This window comes from Panthera tigris, chromosome E3 (assembly GCF_018350195.1).
Source record: "Panthera tigris isolate Pti1 chromosome E3, P.tigris_Pti1_mat1.1, whole genome shotgun sequence".
Taxonomy (NCBI): domain Eukaryota; kingdom Metazoa; phylum Chordata; class Mammalia; order Carnivora; family Felidae; genus Panthera; species Panthera tigris.
In genome coordinates this window covers 37,935,776-37,959,307 of record NC_056675.1, presented here as the reverse complement: position 1 = coordinate 37,959,307, position 23,532 = coordinate 37,935,776, and the positions used below count along the sequence as shown (strand labels likewise).

Below are 23,532 nucleotides of genomic sequence, written 5' to 3'. Positions count from 1 at the left end.
CTTCCCTCTACATTCTGGTCTGTTCTGTGTGGATGTCTGGGGTTTCGCACACAAGAGAGTGCCCACATGCAGAGCGTAAGTAGTTGTAGTTTTCATTCATTCATTCATTCATTCATTCATTCATTCATTCATTGTCAGTCAATAACAAATATTATTGCGCATCTACTATACGCCAGGCTATGTTCCCAGGGCTAGGAATACAGTAGAAAAGAAAACATCTCACGGTTCACGAGTTTGACCCCCGCGTCAGGCTCTGTGCTGACAGCTCAGAGCCTGGAGCTTGCTTCAGATTCTGTGTCTCCCTCTCTTTCTGCACCATCCCCTTGCACTCTCTCTCTGTCTCTCAAAAATAAATAAACGTTTACAAAAAAAATTTTTTAAAGAAAAAAAAATAAAACATGGGGAAAATCCTGCTCTCAACACATTCTAGTGGGATGAAAACAGATCATAAATAAATAAATAAATAAATAAATAAATAAATAAATAAATAAGTGAGTAAGTAAGTCAGTCAGTCAAATACACATAATGCAAGATAGGGGAATGGCAGGGCAGTAATTCCAGGAAGCACTATTCAGAACAAGGTTCCGGGGCGCCTGGGTGGCTCAGGTGGTTAAGTGTTGGACTTTGACTCAGGTCATGAGCTCATGGTTCATGAGTTCAAGCCCCTCATCAGGCTCTGTGTGGACAGCTCAGAGCCCAGAACCTGCTTTGGATTCTGTGTCTCCCTCTCTCTCTGCCCTCCCCTACTTGTGCTCTCTTTCTGTCAAAAATAAATAAACATTTTAAAAAACGTTTTTTAAAAGAACAAGGTTCCCATGAAGGGAATGCCTAGAGTTGGGCCTTCTGGAACCTTCCACAGCTGTGCTGGGGGCTGGAGCTTGCTGGGCTGGGGGCACTCTTCAGTTTGCAAACAGTCTACCTTTTGGTTTAGGATTCCTTGATCTCTACTTATCCACATTCACAGGCACCTGATCCTCGACAGGCATGTAGTGGGAGGATATAGTACAAAGAAATGCTGCATTGGTGTATAATTCTCAATTGTGAGAATGCAAATTAAAGCTTCCAAAGAGCTTGAGGCAGCACGAACCATTTCTTCTTCAGTGCTGTTTCTTCATATAAACACATATATACTATTAATTTTCTTTTCAAAAAAGGAGAGGGAAAACGTTAGCTCAGTCTGTCAGAATAAACCTGTAAGACACACGAATTAATGAGATTTCAGCACCTATAATTTCTCTACTCCTTAAAAATGTTACTAAAAGTGTAAGAAACCTATCAAAGACTACTGGGTCGTATGAAAAGGACTCAGAGGCAACTTGAAAGGGCTCCCATGGGCCCAAGATGGGACAATTTGAGCATCAAAAATGATCTCTGCAACAGAGTGAAATATATCAAAAAAGCTACAACCTAAAAATGTATAGGGATTCTTGAAATAAGCCATTGGTCACCTTTGGAAGATGTTAAGAAACCAACTCAGTCTGAAAACTCCATCATGGGAAAGAAGGAAGCAAATAAAATATAAACCAGTAAACATACGCAGTTCCCACGATATGAAGATTTCGTGGCAGTTAAGATAACAACGTACATGGGAACACCGGGAACTGGGAAGGGCCACACAAAGGTACGGTTGTTTTTCTGCCGTTGCTCCCGCTAAGAAAATTACCCCCACTTTCACCAGCTAACGTATGTAATCTCTGCTGAGCATCACCAGGTGCCAAGTACTTTTTTCAACATCATCGTGTCCGTCACTGCTCACCACAACCCTACCAAGTGGGCACTAGTGTTTTTCGATACAGCCCTTTGGGTCACAGCACCGGCTCCACCACTTAGCAGCTCGTTCTAGCTGTGTGGCTACCCCACATTACTTCATCTCTGTGCTTCGGCTCCCTCACCCACACGACGGAAATGTAAGTGTCCGGACTTCTCAGCCCCATTCGTAACTCGATAAGTAAGTCCAGTGTATATCTGCTCAGGTGATAATTTGATTAACGTCTACTTTCCCTCTTAGGCTGTGTGCCCGGAGAGAGCAGAGGGCTCTATCTGCAGAACCTGGTCCAGGAACTCAATTGATATTTACTGAATAACTACATGAGTTTATAGTAGAATATGGGAGACCTGAATAACCTCCAGTTCAAACTTCAGCCAGTATCTCCAGAGTCACACAGCTGAAGATTTCCCCATAATTCCTCAACTATCAAGGGCCACATCATCTTAAGTACCCCTAAACTCTGGGGACCAGAAGCAGCCCAAGAACAACACCGCCTGAACGCCCTGGGGTTTTCAGTAACGAAGTTGCCAAACTTGGCAGCTACAGTTTAACGAGGGCAAGCTATCAGTGTTTTGTATTTTGGACACTTGCCCTTTTGAATTCAAGAAACCGACACAATCCCAGTCCCTCGTGTGTTTTGGGTTTCAGTACCAAATTATACAAGATGTGCACCAAACAGAGTGTAGGAAAAAAGAAACACCCTTGAGTACAGTATAAAATGTGACTCACGCAGGCAGAGGAGTTGGTTATTATTTCCTGAACGGTTGTTGTGATTGTGTGAGAGTCACTGTGCTAACAAGTGCTTTCCTTGAATCAGCTCCTTTGATTCTCCCAATAACCCTTCGACAGAGGTAGCAGCATTCCTGCAAATTGGAGTCCCTACACAGCTTGCCCAAGGTTCCTCAGTTCAGAAATCACAAAACTGAGAACTGAATGCAAAAAGGTCAGAAACCAAAATCTACACAATCACCCAGTACACTATACTGCCAAAGGGTAAGGAAGCCCCACAAAAAAAGTTGAAAGACCAAAAACAAAGCCGATGGTCTTCATCGTGAGCCCTAAAATGCCAGCAACAAAAATGTGTCAGAGTCACAGAGGATTTTTTTGAGAAAAAACATCAAGGTATGAACTAAAGTCATTTGGTCCTCTCACAATAAACGTGCCACATTTACCACAACTCCAGTCTGAGTGGTTGCACACGCATGAGAACACGTGTTTGGGTAGCACGTACAAAATCCTCAGGTTTCCTATCTTACAGCTTAGGGAAGCAGTTCCCAAACTGTTTCTGCACACCCCCAGAGGTCTCTGAAACCTTTGCAGGGCACCTGTGGGGTCAAAACCGTTCCCATAACAAAACCAGTACTTCATTTGCCTTTTTCAGTGTTGGCACTGGCACCAATGCCACAAAAGCAATTGTGGGTGAAACCGTGGGGACTCAAGGCAGCCGTACCAGACCGTGCATGGTGCCAGTGTGTTCTTCACTACCACGCACTCGAACAAGGGGGGAAAAAATACTCGGTTTCACCTAAGAAGGTCCTTTGATGATGCAGTAAAAATGCAGAATTGTGTTAAATCTCAACCTTGCAGGACTGACAAAACGGGACGCGCGGCCACAGCACCGCCGCGGCACACACAAGTGCAACGGCGTCAAGAAGGGCACCCTGCAGCTGCCTGGGCTGCTTTTTGGATGGAACGTCATTTCTACTTGACCTACAAACTGTGGTCACTCAGACTAGCGTATCTAGCAGACTGTTCCTGAAAAATGAACAAAATGAGTCTGTCGCTTCAAGGAAAACAGCTGACAGTATTTGCTGCTGGTGACAAAATTCAAACTTTCAAGTGAAAACGAGGACTAGAAAGCTCCTCTGTGACACTGGGAAGTCAGCACCTTCCCGTATTTAAAGACTTTGCCTAGGCCAACATTTGGAAGACCTGAGTAACTCAAGAAACCAATATTTTCCAAATGACCAATGCATTATGTTACAAAATCATGCCTGGGTAAATATTCATTCCAAAATAAGTGGGGTCTCGGGGCACCTGGCTAGCTCAGTCAGTAGAACGTGTGACTCTCAATCTCAGGGTCGTGAGGTCAAGCCCCACGTTGGGTGTAGAGCCTACTTAAAAAAGAAAAAAAAAAAATGACGTTTTAAGAGCACACCAAAAAACTGACCAATAGGATTTCAGATTCCATTTTGTAACTAACCTTTAAGAAACAACCACTTACTGGGTGTTGGTGCAGAGTCAAAGAAAAATATCCACAATTACCTAAAAAGGCTATTAAAACCTTCCTCTGTTACCCAACTAGGTATCTCCGTGAAGTCAGACTTTCTACACTTTCTCCAACTTACTGCAAACCAATGCTAAAGTAGTTAAGACAATCCAGCTGACGCACTTAAAAATGGTTAAACTGGTAAATTTTTAATGTGTATTTTAACAGTTTTTTTTTACGTCAGCAGTTTCTTATTAACCTGGACATTTCTTTTTTTTTTTTTTTTTTTAATTTTTTTAAATGTTTATTTATTTTTGAGACAGAGACAGACCATGAACAGGGGAGGGGCAGATAGAGAGGGAGACACAGAATCTGAAGCAGGCTCTAGGCTCCAAGCTGTCAGCACAGAGCCTGACGTGGGGCTTGAACTCACGGACCGTGAGACCATGACCCGAGCCAAAGTCGGATGCTTAACAGACTGAGCCACCCAGGCGCCCCTAACCTAGACATTTCTTAATGGCAAAAATGTAAAACTACCACTCTTCTCACCAAATTTCTCTGACTTTGAAAATATAGTTAAATTGTTGGATCACTATAATGTATGTCCCAAAGTAAAAAAACATGGTACGTTAACTATACTGAAATTTAAAATAAAAATTTTTTAAAAGTTCTATTTTTGAACATGTAATTTTTTTTTTAAGTTTACTTATTTAGAGAGAGACAGAGTAGGACGAGAGTCACTATGCACTATGCTAACAAGTCCTTTCCTTGAATCGCTCAGGGGGCAGAGAGAGGACAAAGGGAGAATCCCAAGCAGGTTCCCCGCATTCAGTGCACAGAGCCCACCATGTGGCTCAAACTCGCGAAACCATGAGAACACAACGTAAACCACAATCAAGAGTCCAACACTTAACCGACTGAGCCACCCAGGAGACCTGAACTACAACTGGTTTTATAAAAATGTTATTTATATTAACATACGATGGGTATAATGGATTACTGTTTTGAATTAAGGGAAGGTTCTCTTACACATCTCAGTTTGTTTCAATTTCTAATATGATAAATATCAATAAGGCACATAAACAAGCCCTCTTTAGTTTCTCCAGTAATTTTTAGGGGTGTAGAGGGGTCCTGCAACCAAACGATGGGCTGACAGGCTCATAAGGTGGTTACAGCAGATCCTGCTCATCGCAGTCCCAGAACCCACCCCCCTAGCAAAGCTGCTCCTATCCCTCACTCCCTTTCAGGTTCTGCTACTGCCACTATCAGCACCAGTCTTTGGGGGACTGACCTTCCAGCCTATTCTAAGGACATAAGCTCTCTCCTTACCTCAGCAGAGCATGCGAGGCATTTTCTTACGAGCATAATACAGCAAATGTTGGAGAAAACAACAAAAACCTGATTTACAAGACCAACCGAGTTTTACAAAGCACAATTTCGATAAAGCTGACCCAAGGTTGGCCACAGGTTGGCTTGGCTGGTACAGTCTACCAGGGCACGAATAAGACTGACGAATGTCATTGCCTTATCCAGCCTTCCTAGGGGAAGACCACCCTTGCCCTTGGCCCATTCCTCTGTCTGTGGTAGTCCCAGTGAATCTGGGAGGCACTCGGTTCCCTCACCTTCTGCATTAACATCTTAGCCTGGCCAGTCTAGAACTCACGTGGCAGTGCCCTTCCTTTTCGAAAAATTCTCACCTCCTTATAAAATTCCCTGCAAGGATGCTAGTTCCTGCTGGGGAAGAAAGGTCTTTAAGTGTCTCATACGCAAAGTACAAATGATGCCATGAGTCACATGGATGAGGAGCCTCTCAGTCTGGCTCTTTTCATGGTCAGCAGACTCTTATCACCACCAGGAGAGGGGACCTGTGGAATTCTAATGATTAATGGTCACTGTCTTATAGAAATCCCAACAGAAATACTGATAGTGAACTCACCAACCAAAAGAGGAAAATTCAGGCACATGCACCCATGATAGGAAATTCACTGTTTTCTTTCACTGCTGTAATTATTCTTCCACAGAAAAATACACAGGTGACCTTGACCAGTAGGTAGAAACACAATCATTATTTGAACCAGGCTGGCTAGTAGAGAACTCTGAAATTTCTTCACTTATGCTATTTGCTTGTTTTTAATTTTCCCCTTAGTTCATTCTATCTGAAAAGATTACCCTCCTTCCTTCTTCATTCCACCTACCATTCACCAAACCATATCCTTAACTTTCTTTGCCAAAGGCTAATTCTGTTCAAAAGCTGGTCCTCAGAATTAACAGCTGTGTGCTCTTTGCTGGAATGCACAAAATTTGGCCTGAAGGAGCCTGAATAAATTGTCACCGGGGGCTGCCTGAGCATCAACTCCACAGGTGTTGGTTGCCTCCAATCCTGGATGTCAAGCCAAATTTTCTGCCCCATCTTATCTCTGCCACTTGCTATCCAAGAGCCTAGGTTTCAACGCGCACAAGACAGCCCGCTCTAGGGTGCAGGCGAGCACAGGCTTTCTCGTGGACGTGACTTAAGAGTAGGCACTGAGCTGTCAGCTCCAGGCTAGCTCTACAAGTGGCAAGGGTGCGAGCTGAGGTGGGAACAAGCTGTCCAAGCCGTCAGGCAAAACAAGCAGTGCACCTGAGCAAGCAAACTGCACCTAAAACTGGCACCTGGCTCTCACATGCCAGTGGGCAGGGAGCTAGGGGCCCAGACTGCCAGTTTGGGCTAGCCGTGGGCAAAGGCTAAAAGCAGAGTGCCTCAGCGCCACCCCTCCCCCATCAATTTGAGGAATGGCCCCAGCAGGAGGCCAGACAAGAACTCTTCGAAGCGCTACCTATTAGCACTTGGGGAAGGTCTTGGTCACTGGCGCCAGTAGGGAATTATCTGCTCGAATGCTCATCAACAGATCTCTCCCCCAGCTGCTCCATGAGCCTCGAAAGTTGGCTTGGGAGGAAAGTCTTGTTTTATTTCTGCATCTAACCACGTGAAAGCTACCGGACACTCCCTTTGTAAAAACATGATCTCTCAATCTGGAGGACTGAGCGCCCCGTTTTATCTTCCTAATATTTAAGAAGGGAAAATCAGACATTGTAGACATCTTCTGACAGTTTCACCTTCTGTATTTGTGATTCTCTATGACAGGAAAAAACAGCAGTTCCAGAGAATCAATCCTCCTCATCCTTTTGGCTCGTGGCCCTCGGCAGAACAGAACAGCCAGCACCCCTTTGGGCCCAGTGGTTTGTCCCAGATGGTGTGAAAGGATGCATCTTCCTGTCACTTTGTACCACACTATTTCATCTTGTCTTTAATAATAACTGTCTCTCACTTTTTGGATCATTTCCAAAATCCTATTCCTGTGCTGAAAATTCTTTCAACCTTCTCTCTCAGTGACTGGCCACCCTGTCTAAAAGTACACACACACACACACACCCCATATCCTCCTTTTCACTTTATGTGTTTTCCTTAAAACTTAACACGAAAGAAATGTTTTACTTATTTGCTTACTGTCTGACTGCCCCATTAGAACAGAAGCACCAGGAGGGCAGGAATTTTTGTCTGTTTTGTTCACTGCTGTATCCCCAGCACCTAGAACTGTGCCCAGCACAAAATAACTTATTTGTTGAATGAATGAACATGCCAGGGATTCCTGGCCTGTTTCATATTCTACAACTCAATTTTTCATTCTCCATTCATTCCACAGAAACTTCAAAGGTCTCACTCATTTCTGACTCCAAACAGTCTCCAGGTCAACTCCAGAAACCTGAAAGGCCACTTCCCATTCAAATAATCCAGACTCTCATCTCCTAAATTGTCTGTTTAAAATGTTCTACCAAGTTCATCCTATTACTGAACATATCTGTTCACCACCTCCATTGCCACTGTCACTACCTTGGTTAAGGCTACTATCCACCCTGCCTGGGACTTACTGAAACAACGCCGTAATCTCCCATCTCATACCTTCCAACCTATATTCCCTAGAACTGAAAGAGTAAGCTTTCTAAACTTGCAAATTAGATCACCTAAACCTCCTACCTAAAGCCTATCAGTGGCTCCCCGTGACCTACAGGATCGAATACACACTCCTTCCCATGTGACCCAAAGCCTTCCTTGTCCTAACGAACTACTGTACTTACAAATGCTCAACCCACCAAGAAACACAATCCTAAGCCTTTGCCCATGCCACTCCCACTCCACCGAATGTTCTTTTATCCACCTGGAGAGCCACCGCTCGGTCTCAAGCCCCACCTCAGTAGGTACACCTCCATATAGTGCACACTCTATATTTAGAACTGTAAGCTTCCTGAGGTCAGGAACTATCGTGACTCCATCTGTGCATCCACAGCATGGGACGTAAGAGCACAAAGAGTTTCAAGGAGTGGATATGCAGAAATAATCAAAGTCCACCCTTCCACAAACCCTTTCAGATAAATTACAGACCAGGAGCTACTTTTCACACTGCTAGTTTTGGAGTGCCCCATTCACCGATGTTCATTTCTACAGAATCCTCTACTGGGGATTTTTAACCCCATTATAAAAACAGGGGAGCAGAGGTAAAGGTTAATGCCCAACATTGTAGAGAAAATATCTGCCACAAACTACAAGACAGGCTAAAAGAAATTGTATTTGGGGTGCCTGGATGGCTCAGTCGGTTAAGCGTCTAACTTTGGCTCAGGTCATGATCTCTCGGCTCACGGTTTCGAGTCCCACCTCGGGCTCTGTGCTGACAGCTCAGAGCCTGGAGCCTGCTTCAAGTGTTGTGTCTCCCCCTCTCTCTGCTCCTCCCCCATTCATGCTCTATGTCTCTCTCTGTCTCTCAAAAATAAATAAAAGTAAAAATAAATAAATAAATAAATAAATAAGAAATTGTATTTTATTTATTTTATTTTGTTTAAAAATAAGAGGAGAGCATGAACGTAGTCCCCCACTACCACAAATTATGCAGTCAAGTTTCCCACATTTGCGGAAATCGAAGGGGTCAGCACATCCGGAGTGCAATGGGTAACTCTCATCCTGGAAAAACCAACTTCATGATCATGGTATCTCCCCTGTCAGCTAAGTATAGAAATTTTAAATATACAACCTTAACCTCATATATAAAAAAGGTTTTCTACAAACCGTGCTATCTTCTCAATTTAGCACATTTGTACAATGACAGGAGAACACTACAACTTCAAAAACAGACAGGAAGTTGTGTAGACATCCTATATTACTGGAGTCCTGTCCACAAAGGTTTCCAAAATGAGCTGAATAAAACAAAAATCATGGTCTCAGGGAAACAGTTAGAGGAGAGAATACCATATGAAAATATCACTGTTTTAACTAAGCCTTCTATCTTTCCCTACCTCCCATCCAGGAGTAAAACTTTTCCCTATAGATGTACAGTGTACAGAAATTGAAAGAAAAAAATTAATTTACCAAATTTACACTATTTGAAGTTAAAAAAATTCAAGAAACCCATTCTACCATTTTTTGAGACCCCTGACTTATAAATTGAAAATAAAATTACCCATAAATTAACAAAAATGAGTACTGCCAAAAAGTCAAAGACTTGGCGGCTTCCAGACATACTTAATGATGACATCTGTTTTTATTTTTGATATTTAAGTAATAACACTGTTCAAACTACCACTTACAAAACTGCTATCGTTTTCATAATGTTGTACAGCACAACTCCATTCCCTGGAATCTGTCCCACAGCCCCAGAGGACAGAGCCTGCAACACTCAGACCCTAAAGATGTCCAAGCGTCGAGCAGGGATTACATCCACACCGCACTCCACCGGCATCTTTAGACTCTGAGAGCGGGAATCCCTCTCCTACAGGGAAAGACAACTGCCATGGCAGAATCTCTCAGGTAAACTGTGAAAAGTAGGGTCTAATCTCATCAGTGTAGGTAACATTGAGAGCTCTCTAGACAAGAGGGAATCATCAGGTGAAAATATTTCTCTAGTATACCGATAAATTCTTCAACTCCTACAAAATTAACAGAATAAAGAAAAGTCAGAAGGATAAAGCACTGTTGCCAGTTTACAAGGGAATGACATGGAGAACTGTAATCACAAGCAGAGAAAGAAAACCACCTACTGTCTCTGATTGACACTATTACTTCTCCCATCTCTGACTTGAGCTGTTACATCTCCCAAGGACTCTTTCCTGGAGCTTTTTACTGCGTGATCACGCAACGTGCGGGCATCACAACACAAGAAGCTTTACACATTTCGTCTTTTAAAAAATCAATGTTATTTTCTCCACATACTTCCAAAATACGGGTTCTCCACAGCCCAGAGATCTTAGTAAAACATAAAGACTGTTTAAAAAAGGGAGGTGGGGGCGCCTGGGTGGCTCAGTCGGCTAAGCGTCCGACTTCAGCTCAGGTCACGATCTCGCGGTCAGTGAGTTTGAGCCCCGCGTCAGGCTCTGTGCTGACCGCTCAGAGCCTGGAGCCTGTTTGGGATTCTGTGTCTCCCTCTCTCTCTGACCCTCCCCTGTTCATGCTCTGTCTCTCTCTGTCTCAAAATAAATAAACGTTAAAAAAAATTTTTTTTAATTAAATTAAATTAAATTAAATTAAATAAAAAAAAAGAAAGAAATAAAAAAGGGAGGTGGATGTGGGAGTTAGGTGTTTCGAATCCTCACTTTCGGTCCCACTTGCTTATAAATCACTTCCCAGGTGTAAACAAAATTTTTGTCCTATGTGAAGATAATAAAAATTAAAAAGCCCATTGAAAATAACAAGAATAGCAGTAAAAGCTTCAGACAGAGACAGGGACCAGGTACAAATCGGGAGGGGTTGGGGATGGCGGGGTTCTAAACACGGCTCTGGGCGTATTTGTAAAATGCTGTGGTCTATATGGTAAGACAAACACCATGATCAAAATGAAAGTTGAAGGGTGAAAATACATTTTTTAAAATGAGACTAAGGCAAAAGCAGTGTGCACTTGGGGGGGGGGGGTATATAATTCTATCTAATTCTCAAGAGTCATGCAGGGCTAGGCCAACTTCCTTATTCCAGCAAAGTGAGGCCTCAAGGCGAGAAAGGTTTTATTCTTCACATCTTACACGTTTTGAAGGGATTGGGAGGCAATCAATGAACACAGACAATCTATTAAAGTACTTCCAAGTTCGGTCTGCTTTAGGGCTCCGAGAGCCTCTTACACTCATAGGACCTGCCCGCACAATTTCAGAAACAGTAACAGCTGACTGGCAGGATACCCATTTCCAAAGTTGTCCTCCCTCCTAAAGGTCTCATCTAGGTCAGCTCTGCCACAGTGTGAACAGATCTGTGATATTTGACTCACCAGAGGAAAAGTCTCACCAGCCCTGAGATGCCCCCATGGTGAGGTGTCCTGAGACAACTGATCTGCCTCCAGATACTGACACTAGAAAAAGATTGTTTGGTTTTTATTTTCCCCAACACAAACAGGACCGGGGAGGAAGAGGACAAGGGAAAGAAACGCACATACCTTTCAGCTGATCAGCAACAACGCTCTGGCCGAGCCGTTCAGTCACCCTCCCGTCTTCCATTTCGTACCGATCATCTAGGTATTTTGCAGTGGCCTCAGAAATGTGAACCTTGCCAGCAACTCCCAGCTGCTCCATGAGATTGGCCAAGTTCACATCATTGGACCACACATCGAATTTGAACCTCCTCATGCCCAAAATGCCACACAAGACGGTCCCCGTGTGAACCCCGACACGCATGTTCACCATCTCTTTCTTCTCCTGGCAGAACTGCTCGATGGCTCTGATCATGCCCAAGCCCATCTCAATGCAGCAGTAGGCATGGTCAGCCCGGGGCTCTGGACACCCTGCCACGCAATAGTAGCAGTCTCCCAGGGTGCTGATTTTCTCACACTTGGTCTCTTCACACAACCGGTCAAAGCGACCGAACAGATCGTTGAGGAGACCCACCAGGGCGTGAGCGGACTTATTGGCACTCATCTTGGTGAAGCCCACGATATCTGCAAATAAAATACTGACTTCATCGATCTGCTGCATTTTAAAAGGGCGGAACGCTATAGGGGCTTTCTGTATGGAAGACTTTTTCTTCCTGTTCTTGGGGCTGGAGGTGGCGTGCCTTTTGACAGAATTCTCGCTCTCCTCATCTCCCTGTTTCATCAAGTCATCAGCTATGATTCTTGGCATCACAGAATGAATCATCCTCTCTTTCAGGGCTTTTTCCACTTCCAGATCCTTTCCGTGCATAATTGACTGTCCCACCTTGAGAAAGGTGCTCCTGGATCTCACCTGGGACATGATGAAGAGGTGGATGCCAATGGCGTGAATGCAGACGTGGAGCAGGGCTCTGCTCAGCAGCTCCCAGTGTGGGGCCCCTGCTTCGGGTGGGGGAAAGCAGTCTTTGTCTCGGAAGTGATAGCCAAAGGTCTCAAAGAGAACAGAATAGGCCACTCCCAAACACAAGCTCAAGTACAAAGGTAAGTGCATGACGGTGTAGAGCAAAAAGAGCACTTCGATGCACATGGAAAAGCTCCCCACTTGAGACAAACAAGTGTCCGTGGGCTTGGTGGCGAGGGTGTGATTGGAGCTGTCAACACGTCCTGAGAGAGGCGTCAGAACCTGAAACTGGGCAGCCAGGGTCAGGGCAAACACCAGGAGGGTGAGAACCAGAGAGGTCCACACGTAATGCCGGGCATACACCTTGGTGAAGGTAAACAGAAAAAAGCCCCCACACACGACGAGGAAGCACAGAGCAGGGGCTACCATGACAATCAGGCGGGACCGCATGTGGACCCCAAAATAGATGCTCCACAGAAGGCAGGCGAAGCCGATGTAGAAGAGCGCATACCGGAAGCGGCGCCGGGTCTGCGGGAAGCAGCGCTCCATGCAAGCCTCCTCCAGGTTCACCGAGTCGAACTTGGGGTCCCACCACCGGCTGGAGGCCCTCTCGAACAGCTGGGGCAGCTTCTTCTGCCTGCGCAGGCGGCCTCCAGCGCCCACTCTCCGGGGGACGCCCGCCGAGTCCCCAGAGCTGCTACAGCTGGAGGAGATGCTGTACTTGCAGTGCTTGGGGTGGCTGTTGGAGGACAGCTGCTTGGGGTTGATTTTGACCCTCACGCTGTTGCTGTCTCCGCTGGAGTCACAGCTCACCTCCGTGCTGTGGTGCTGCAGCAGCTGCTGGTGGGGCGGGGAAGCCATGTTGCCGAGCGCTCAGGACCTTCCCGGCCGGGGTCACCGGTACCTGTCGGCGAGACGACCAGAGTTACACCGGCATTTATCCCTACACGGGCACACACTGCCCTGAAGGCCACGAGCTCTGCCAGCGTGCCCGGTGGTGGCCCCGGCGGTCTCCTCGGAGAGGCACCATAGGCTCACAAAAACTGCGGCTAACGTCTAACCGGGGCTCGCGCCGTCCCGCCCCGAGGCTGCCCGCAACACTCGGGGAGGACCCGGCAGCGCCGGGCCGGCGGGGCGGCGGCGCCCCCCGAGCCCCCCGCGCCGCCCGCCCCGCGCACTCGCCTGCTCCGACCGCCGCGGCCCCGGACGCGAGTCCTGCCGAGCCCTCTCACGCCGCCGGCCGCTCTCGCCCGCGCCGCTCTCCCGCCGGCGGCGGCGGCGGCGGGCCCCTCATGCCGCGCGGCGCGGCGCCTCCCCTGCGTCAAAGGCCGGCGGCCCCGCGGGAGGCTGCGGGCCGGCTGCGAGCCCGCGGCGCTGCGGCCGTCCCCCGTCGGCGCGGCCCGTCTAGCGGGGCCTGCTCCCGGCCTCCGGGGCCGGCCCAGCGGGCGGGGATGCCCCGCGCCCCAGGGACGCCGGGCGCCGAGCGCAGGGCGCGGCGGGCGCGGGCCCCTCAGCCGGCCGCCCTGCGCGGCGCTGCGGCAGAGCCCGCTCCTGCGACGCCGAGCCGGGACGCCCGCCCGCCCACACCCGGGGCGGCCTCCCGAACTAGCGACGCCGCCGCGGCCGCGGCCGCCGCCGTGCCCCGCGCTGCCGCTGCCTCATGTCGGAAGAGCCGCCACAGCCACAGCCGCCGCCGCCTCCGCCGCGGCCGCCACCATCTCCGGCCCTCTCCCCCTCCCCCTCCCGCTGTCACTGACAGACTCGCGCCCGCGCCGCCCCTCGCCCCGCCGCAGCGCGCACGCGCGGCCCTCGCACGCCGCCGCCGCCGCCGCCGCCGCCGGGCCCAGGGCACGCGCACGGTGCGCGCGCCTGGCCGGCGGGGCTTGCGAGGCGGGGGCGGGGCGGGCGCGCTGAGGCTCCGCCCTCCAAGTCCTCCGCCCTCCGCCCCGGGGACGACGCCGTGTCCGCGGGCTCTCCAGGGCTGCGGGACTTGCGGGGGTTGCGGAGGCGACGGGGTTCTGCTGCGCCCGTTTTCCTCCCGGCTTGGGACCCCAGGTCCGCTGGACGAAAACCAGGGGCTCCTGCTAGTTAAGGGACGGACGGGGCGCGACGTTTAGGAAATCAAAATGTTCGCCTCGCCGTCAGCACACCCTTTTGTATAAATGCAAGTTCGCAACTATTGCATTTGCCGAAAAGGAGGTACCCCTTCCTCTCTAAGCAATAAGCACGGGCCCCGGGGGCACTAGCCCCTCCTTTAGCTTGCTTTCCCGCAACCACTGCAGTCTGAACCCCAGGCTCTGGTGCTGGGGGAAGGGGGTTTCGGGCCTCAAGGGGGGGCCACCAACGGCTCGCTCTTCCAGCCCCAGAGACTTTCCTTTCCCCTGCTTGGGTCCTCTCCCCATCCTCAGCAACAACTGCTTTTACCCTCCCGCAAATGAAACTTTCAAAGGAGTCAGCTACCCAAAGCGCAGAACTATGGTGGCCTCCATGAATATTACCGGCAAAGTGTAAATACAGTCCTGTACTCCCTAGTGCACCAGTCCTGCCCGCCCCCCACACTTAGTACCTGCTGTCAATCACAAGGGTTTCTCCTCCTTCCTTCCCTCGCTTTCCAGGCCCAGCCCAGGGCCCACGCCAGGTTTCACAGTTGACTTAGAAAATAAAATGTGGTCTGTTCACATAATGGAATATTATTCATCCATAAAAAAGAATGAAGTACTGATCCATGCAGCAACCTGGATGAAATTTGAAAACATGATACTAAGTGAAGAAAAACCAGTCAGGAAAGACCGCATATTGCATGATAGCATTTCCATGAAATGCCCAGAATAGGTGAATCCATAGGCAGAAAGCAGGTAGGTAGGTGATTGTCAGGAGCTGGTGGTGATGGGAATGGGGCTTGACTGCTAATAGGAAAGGGGTTGCTTTTGAGGGTGATAGAAATGTTCTGGAACTAGATGGAGGTGGTGGCTACACAACACTGTCAAGGTACTAAATGCTCCTGAATCGTACGCTTTAAAATAGTTTGGTAAATATTATGTTTCATGTATTTTACCATGATAAAGATAAAAGAATAACAAAAGTAACACAACATCATGACTGTGATATTCCTGCCAAAAGGACATAACCTTGATCTAACCACCAGAAAACATCAGGCAAACCCACGTTGAGAAATATTTCTTCCAAGTAATTGGCCAGTAATCATCAAAAGTGTCAAGGTCATGAAAGTCAAAAAGTGAGGAACTGTCCCAAATTGGACTAAATGGAACATGGGGTCCTGGTATTGTGAATGTCATTGCATCATGCCCATGTTAATTTCCTGGGTTTGATCAGTGTACTCTGATTGCATACAGCGTTTACATTAGGGGAAGCCTGCTGCAGAGTAAAGGGGAACTCTCTAGTATTTTTGCAATTTTAAGTCTAAAATTGATTCAAAACAAAAAGTAAGAAAAAGTTAAAAATAAAACCTTTCTTGAGCATCAACAGTGTGCCAGACAACTCTGATGTATTCCATTTTTACAGATGAAGAAACAGATTCAGAAGCGTGCGTTGCACAAGCCAGTAAAGTAAGATAATAATAGTAAACTTACCCTGACTGAACATGTCGTAAGGGCTAGAAACCACTGGATGCTTTCACTTGTGACCTATTTGGTCCTTACCGCAACCCTATGAGGTAGATGTTATTTCCCTATTTCAGAGATGTGAAACTGGGGACTGACGAGTGATGTGCCCACAGTCACACAGTCTAGGGACAGAGCTCAGACTCAAAACTGGGTCTGACCCCAGAGGCCATGGTGCTCTCAGTAGCCCTGGCACCACCCTCTGCAAGCCTCATGGTGGCCCTTTACCTGCCCCACCATCTCCCACGCCAACACACCAAGCTGGACAGGAAGCCCTTGGAGACCGTGCTGAAGGTTTACATTTCCCCCATTTAATGCAACCCTGCACTCCTCAATAATCTGAAAGATCTGTGTGATTTTCCTCCCTTCCCGTAATCATCTCAGTCCACCCACCATTTGTGGTGACTTTGGCATTTGTAAATTAATTAGTCATGTCAGATTTCTAGATGCGGGCATGATTTTAGATCATGCCCACCTTCCTCCTTCTCTCCCGTATGTCTTCTGGGAGCATTTGGACAGCATTCTCTGTTGTTGAAGCCTGTATACTGCCAGAGCCTCCTTGATCTCTAGGTTAGGGTGTGAGTCATTCCATAAGCCCTTGGGATTGGGGATAATGTTCCCGACACTATGCATTAGGCCCTGGGTGTCTAAAGATACACTATCTGTGTCTTCAATGGGCTTATAGTAGCTGGGAAAGAAACTGGGAAAGGCTGTGGGTTAAGAAAATGGAATCATTTTATGTGAGGGAGAACGCTACAAAAAAGGTTAATCATGCTCTCCTAAAACCTGCAGTAGAATCGCTGGAGAGGGGTGCCCGGGTGGCTCAGACAGTTAAGCATCCGAGTTCGGCTCAGGTCATGATCTCACGGTTCATGGGTTCGGGCCCCGGTCGAGCTCTGTGCTGACAGCTCGGAGCCTGGAGCCTGCTTCAGATTTGTGTCTCCCTCTCTCTCTGCCGCTCCCCCACTGGTGTCTTTCAAAAGTAAATAAATGTTTTAAAAAAGAGAGAGAGAGAGAGAGAATCACCAGAGAGCCCTGGGCCCCTTCTCCTCGACCCCCAGACAGCAGAATGCTGCTTAATACTCAGCAGATACAGGACAGTTGCAACAGCTTTCTCAAACCGTCCAACCAACTTGCTGCCAGAGCTGTAGGGTTTTCTCTCTGTGATGCGCAGAGAACTTCCACCCAGATGCACTGTGAATCAGACCGTGTCCACACAAACTCTACCCGAGCTTTCGGCAAGTGTTGCCAGCCTCGTCATATCACCCTCGCCCTCCTCATACACACGTTCACCTGACCTTCGAGGGCGTCGGCTCCAAACTATCTCAAGCTGCACAGGGTGACAACATGCCTGGCTTCGAAATAAACAGCACACAGACGGAGCTCTGGCCATTCTGCTCATGCTGGTCCCTGAGGCCTGAGCAGTGCCCACGTTATTTCTGGTTATCGGGTGGGCAATCATCTCAGAGAACCACCCACTGGAAGGTGGGATTCGTTGCTCTCACCCAGTCAAGCGTCCCAAGCCATAGTTAACAAGCTTTGAGTACTTTTTCTCTCCCGTGGTAAGGATGAGTGTGTAGGAACAGACCCACATTTTCTCCCTCCAGCCCACTGGCTGGCCTCCTCACGGGCAGAACGTCACATGTCCAGGCAAAGTAAAAGAAGGCTGATTAGGGAAGATCACCAAAATCTCTGGCAGGCTCTACTATAACCCAGGAATCTTCAATCTAACCATCTATATCAATTCCAAATCCTGCCCTGCCTGGTGCATAGCTCAATAATGCCTACTGAGGGGTGCATGGATGGTTCAGTCAGTTGGGCATCTGACTCTTGATTTTGGCTCGGGTCATGGCCTCATGGTTCATGGGTTCGAGCCCCGCATCAGACTCCTCAGTGTTAGTGTGGAGCCTGCTTGGGATTCTCTCTCTCTGTCTCTCTCTCTCTCTTAAAATAAATAAATAAACTTAAAAAAAAGCTTATGGAATGAATGCACATGGGAATTGTAAGAGAGGATGTGTGTGAAATAGTTAAGCTCTTGGTTGCTTTTAATAACCAAAATAAGTAATATCTGATGCAACGCTTGTGAGTTTAGAGCTCTCTCCACCTACATCTTAGAGTAGAGGCTCTGGCTGGCACCTAAAGCTGAAATACGTGATGGGCATATTTATGACCCCATGGGGCCAGGGAGAACCAGCCCAGGGGCAATCACATTTTCTAGTAGGGAGCTGGTTGGCTGACCCAACGAGGTTGATGAAGAGAGGATGGGGAATTCTGGGTAAAACCTGGTGAGTGTCACTCAGATTTGCAGCCTGGCCCAGCTCCTGCTGGACTGTCACTTCCATCCCATTTCATGGGCAACGCTAAGGAGACATGGCGTAGGTGTAAGAAAGACTGCCTGGGAGCTGTGCAGTGGATTGAAGAGCACCCCCGCCCCATTCGTGTCCATCCAGAATCTCAGACCATGACCTTATATTTGGAAATAGGTCTTGGCAGATGGAATTAGTTAAGATGAGGTGCTACTGGATTCAGATGGGCCCTAAATCCCGTGACTGGTGCCCAGGACACAGAGACTCGCAGGGAGAAGAAAGCCATGGGGAAGACGGAGGCAGAGATTGGAACATGCGTCCACAAGCCAGGGAACCCCAAGTGTTTCCAGGAGCCACAGAAGCTGGAAGAGACAGGAAGGAGCCTCCCTGAGCACCTTCAGAGAGAGCTGACCCTGCTCATACGTTGAGTTCTGACTTCTGGCCTCCAGAACCGTGGGCAAATACAATGCTGGTGTTTGAAACCACCAAGTTTGTCGTGGCAGTCCCGGGAAACTCCTACAAAGTGTTTCATCACCTTCTGCAAGTGAGGGTGCAATGGGCACTCCAGGTGACCCCTCTGACGGTGCAGACACAGAAGATGAACGGCAGGAGGGACTCTGCCCGCTTCACAGCAGACTAGAGCAAACCCCTAACATCTTGAGAGCTGCAGAGCTGCAGGAGACCCCGAGGCCACACGGGGGGTGGAGGTCAGCCCTGACCAGTGAGGTAAGAAAGAGGAGGAATCCAGTCACTTCTGTTTAGAGAGTCTCTAGGAGCGCCTGGAGGGCTCAGTGGGTTAAGCGTCTGACTTCGACTCAGGTCGTGACCACACAGCTTGTGGGTTGGAGCCCTGAGTCAGGCTCTCAGGGCCTGGAGTCAGAGCCTGGAGCTCTGACCACTCAGAGCCTGGAGTCTGCTTTCGATTCTGTGTCTCCCTCTCTGTCTGCCCCTCCCCTGCTCATGCTCTGTCTCTCTCTCAAAAATAAATAAAAACATTAAAAAAAAAAAAAACTGACCAGAAACTCAGGGCAGGTGGTAGGACTTGCCAGGAACAGGCTTCCCTTTTGCACTGTGCTTCTCAGCCCAGCTACTTGCTACAACCACTGGGATGCTTTGAACACTAATGACCTGACCCCAGCCTCATAAATTCTGATGTAACCATTTGGGGCTAGGAAGGAGTATAGGAGGGCATTTCAAACCTCCTCAGGCGATTCTTTTTTTTTTTTTAAGTTTTATTTATTTATTTTTGAGACAGAGAGACAGTGCACATGAGTGGGGAGGGGCAGAGAGAGAGAGAGGGAGAGAGAGTCCCAATCCACAAATCGTGAGATCATGACCTGAGCCAAAATCAAGAGACCGGTGCTCAACCCACTGAGCCACCCAGGCACCCCCTCCCCAGGTGATTCTTTTTTTTTTTTTTAATTTTTTAAGTTTATTTATTTATTTTGAGGGAGACAGAGAAAGCAAGAGAGAGAGAAAGAGAAACAGAATCGCAAGCAAATTCCGCACTGTCAGCGTGGAGCCTGATGCAGGGCTCGAACTCATGAATCTCGGGGTCATGACCTGGGCCGAAACCAAGAGTCAGACGATTAACCGACTGAGCCACCCAGGCGCCCCCTCCCCAGGTGATTCTTATGATCATTTACTGCCTTAGAATGTTGTAGTTGGGACATTTTGGGGGGGACCCCCTCCCATGTCAGCACTTACAAGTGCCCTTCCCTGGATTAGTCAGATTTTCCAGAGAAGGTTCTTTAAGCCTGGCTTCCACTCAGCTGAGAAGCAACAACGGCAGGAAAACTGAGGGTTCGGTATCTAAACCTTCCCTTAGCAAAACACTATTCCGGATGGTTCTGAGCTGTTGGACAGCTGCTGGCTTTTACTCAGGAGCCTTGCTAGGACAGTCATGTGCATGATGAACCCACAAACTGTTAGCTTCATCCATCCGTATCTATCCTGGTGGATCCCCGTATACTCGGGTATATTTAGGCACACGATCCTATCAGATTCTTACCGACACTACTCAGAAAGAAAAGTTGTGAGCCAGACAAGTGTTACCACAATGCCAATAAATAACGATTGCTTTCCAACATAAAACACTCCAGGAGGAAGTGTCCAGTGCCATCTACAGTACTCAGTATGTGAGAAGCTCCATGCTGTTGAGTCCAGGCTGTATGCAACCAGCACAGTGTTTCCTGGAAGAGGAATCTCTGGGATCTCTGTGCTGTTGTCATTTATGCTTCATGTTTCAATGCTTCACAACAGGGTCCTCACACAAGTCGTGATAAAAACCCACCAGGCCTGTTTGAGGGAGACAAGCCTTTCTCACGTACAGTGAGCAGCCCAGCCTGAAGAAGATTCTGCCGTCTTTCCAAAGAGCGCTCTTGACTACAACTCTAACACATAAGACGCCTTTGGTTTTAAGAGTCTTGTTGCTTGGGGAGCCTGGGTGGCTGTCGGTTAAGCGTCCGACTTCGGCTCAGGTCATGATCTCGCGGCTCGTGAGTCGGAGCCCCCCATCAGGCTCTGTGCTGACAGCTCGGAGCCCGGAGCCGGCTTTGGATTCTGCGCCTCCCTCTCTCTCTGCCCCTCCCCCACTCACACTCTATCTCTCTCAAAAAATAAACATTAATTTTTTTTTTTTAAAAAAGGGTCTTGGGGCTCATGATTTCTAAGAATAGTGTTATAATTTGGGGCAACATCCACATCCTCCCTTAGATGCAACTGTGAGACGGGGAGCCTGGAAAGAAGAGCCAGTGGTCCCCACTTTGGTGTCTCTGCTGCCCTTCCCGCTCCCTGCGAGAGTGGTTAGGTTATGGCAGGCAATTTGTAGTGTTCCAGGCCAGATCATGCCCTCCCCCAAATTCATATGTTGAAGTCCAAACCTCCAGTTTCTTAGAATATCACTGCATTGGAAATAAGCTCCTGGAAGAGGTGATTAAGTTAAAATGAGGTCATTAGGGCGGGCCCTACCCCAGGATGACTGGCGTCCTCATCAGAAGAAGAAATCTGGACACTTACATGTACAGAGAAAGATGATCTGAAGGGACACAAGAGGACAGCCGTCCACAAGCCCAGGAGAGGGGCTTCAGAAGAAACCAATGCCCCCAACACCTTGATCTTGGGTTCCCAGCCTCCAGAATGGGAAGAAAATAAATTTCTATTGTTTAAGCTGCCTGGTCTGTGCTACTTTGTTACGGCAGCCCTAGCCAACTAATACAGATGGTAAGTTTTTCAGATGCATTCCACCACAATGAATAATAATAATAATGATCGTTCATAAGCCTATCAATATACAAGCGGAATAAAACAACAAATCTATTTTAAATTTTCCACTGCCTCCATCCAATCGTTTTTTGTGGCTCCACCCCGTCCGCACACACACCCTGCGCAATTGCCCTTTTTGTGTCTCTCCAGCCAAGGATATTCAGGGACAGGAATATTGGGTGCTGGAGGTGGGATTTACTGCAGGAGCAGCCTCAAGGAAAGCCGTGAACTTCCGCCCCCTTCCTCAAGACTGAGAAGTTGACCCTCTGTGTGCTTCCCTAGCAACGTGGACGTGCTTGTGTTATCAACCATACTGCAACCTAAAATCAGATGCATGGGGGGCACCTGGGTGGCTCAGTCAGTTAAGCGTCTGACTTTGGCTCATGTCATGATCTCACCGTTCATGAGTTCAAGATCCCCGTCGGGGAGCCTGCTTTGGATTCTGTGTCTCCCTCTCTCTCTCTGCCCCTCCCCTGCTCACACTCTATCTCTCTCAAAAATAAATAAACATAAAAAAAATTTAATAAGATAAAAATCAGATGCGTGGATAGCTCTTCGAAGGCTCTCTACCCCTGGGAGGCAGAGATGGGGCACAGAAAGGTCTGGTACTGGGGCAGCCGGGCTGCAGGGTCTAGAAGCCCCCGTCTAACCTGTCCCCGACTCCCTGCACTTGCCGATAGAAGCTGGTTGGCAATCACAGGAGGATAGACAGAAAGCTATGAGAAGCAGCATTCCAGCTGCAAAATCCCAGGCCGCTGGACAGGGAACGTGTGTCACAGTTTAATTTCAGCCTGTCTGGGAGCCAAGTTTAAGCACGTTTCAAATCCTGGCAACATCCAAAACTAGGAAACCACCTTTCCCCCACACCTTGAGTTACTCAAAGGCACATTCGAAGACACTGGGGTAGAAGTGCATTGGGACACAGATAATCGCCGTGTCCATCGTAATACAAACGTCTGGGGTTTATGAAATACTTTATGGTTTGCAAGAGGCTTGCCCCCATGCTCCTTCCTTTGATCCTCAGAACAGTGCTGGGAGGTCAGGGGACAATGTAAATGCCCCCAGGACAGAGGCAGTCACCCAAGCTGGGGCTGGCCCCCACCGCCACAGAGCCATTCCCCAACAGAAGCGGGTCTAGCTCACTATTGTCTCTGTCCCACCCTGAGAACGATAATTACCACTGTGGTCGCTTGCTCTGTGTCTGGCATTTCCATTTACTGTCTTATTCCTTCCTCAACCACCCTTTTTTTTTTTTTTAAGTTTATTTATCCACTCTGAGAGACAGAGCCCACACATGTGGGGAAGGGGCAGAGAGACAGAATCCCAAGCAGGCTCCACACTATCAGTGCAGAGCCTTATTCGGGGCTCGAGCCCACAAACTGAGAGATCATGACCTGAGCTGAAGTCGGACACTTAACTGACTGAGCCACCCAGGCGCCCCCATCCTCAATCACCCTTTGAAGAAACCAAGGTTTAGGGGGATTTGAACTCAGGAGCGTCCCTGAATGCCCCCTTCTAACTCAGCTGCGTTCAATTTTCTCCTGTTCCATCCAGCTCCTTTGTACTGGGTTCCTGGTACGTACCAGGCAGGTTTAGACCTGCAGTGTCACCCTGTTTGTTTTTCAGTGGGGGCAGGAGGGCGGTGGTAGCTGCCCCTGCTACAACCTTGGGACAAGTACATACTGGATAAGCAGGCAGTGGGACCCATCATCCAACAACAGGTGGACAGGGCCGGTGTGCTGGTTCCCGGGGCAGCAAGCATACACAGCCCAGGGCCAGGCAGGGCACAGTCAGCACTCCCTAAGATTCAGGGAGATGGGGGAAAGAAAATCCTAAAGAGCCCGGGCAGCATTGCCAGGACAGCCTAAACTCGCATTCCTGGGCCGCTTAAGTATCCCGAGAAGATGGAGTTAGTATTAATTGTCTCTGCTGCAGCCAGGCCACAGTGCCCTTCCAGGGTGGGTGGGGGGAGGGGCTAACCTCATTTGACAACTCAGCCCCGAGCTGGGCTTCCTTTGAGTCCTTATCCACTGAGGCTGTGGCCACAGTACTGTCTACAGGAGGTGTGACCCCATCAGTGCCCGGCCA

General features: G+C 48.4%; 1 protein-coding gene and 1 non-coding gene across 2 annotated transcripts in view; both read right to left on the bottom strand.

Moving 5' to 3' along the window:
* Positions 1 to 13,519, bottom strand: part of ADCY9 (adenylate cyclase 9) — a 120,094-nt gene extending 106,575 nt beyond the window's left edge. Inside the window, exons 1-2 of the mRNA XM_042972417.1 lie at positions 13,437 to 13,519; positions 11,423 to 13,158 (exon numbers count right to left, since the gene is read on the bottom strand). Of these exons, the coding sequence (XP_042828351.1) occupies positions 11,423 to 13,115 (1,693 nt within the window). The 5' untranslated portion in view covers positions 13,116 to 13,158; positions 13,437 to 13,519. The remainder of the gene's footprint in view (positions 1 to 11,422; positions 13,159 to 13,436) is intronic.
* LOC122234772 lies at positions 8,857 to 9,020 on the bottom strand. Its single transcript, XR_006212728.1, has one exon. It is a non-coding gene; the product is annotated as a U1 spliceosomal RNA (small nuclear RNA).
* Positions 13,520 to 23,532: the final 10,013 nt, after the last annotated feature.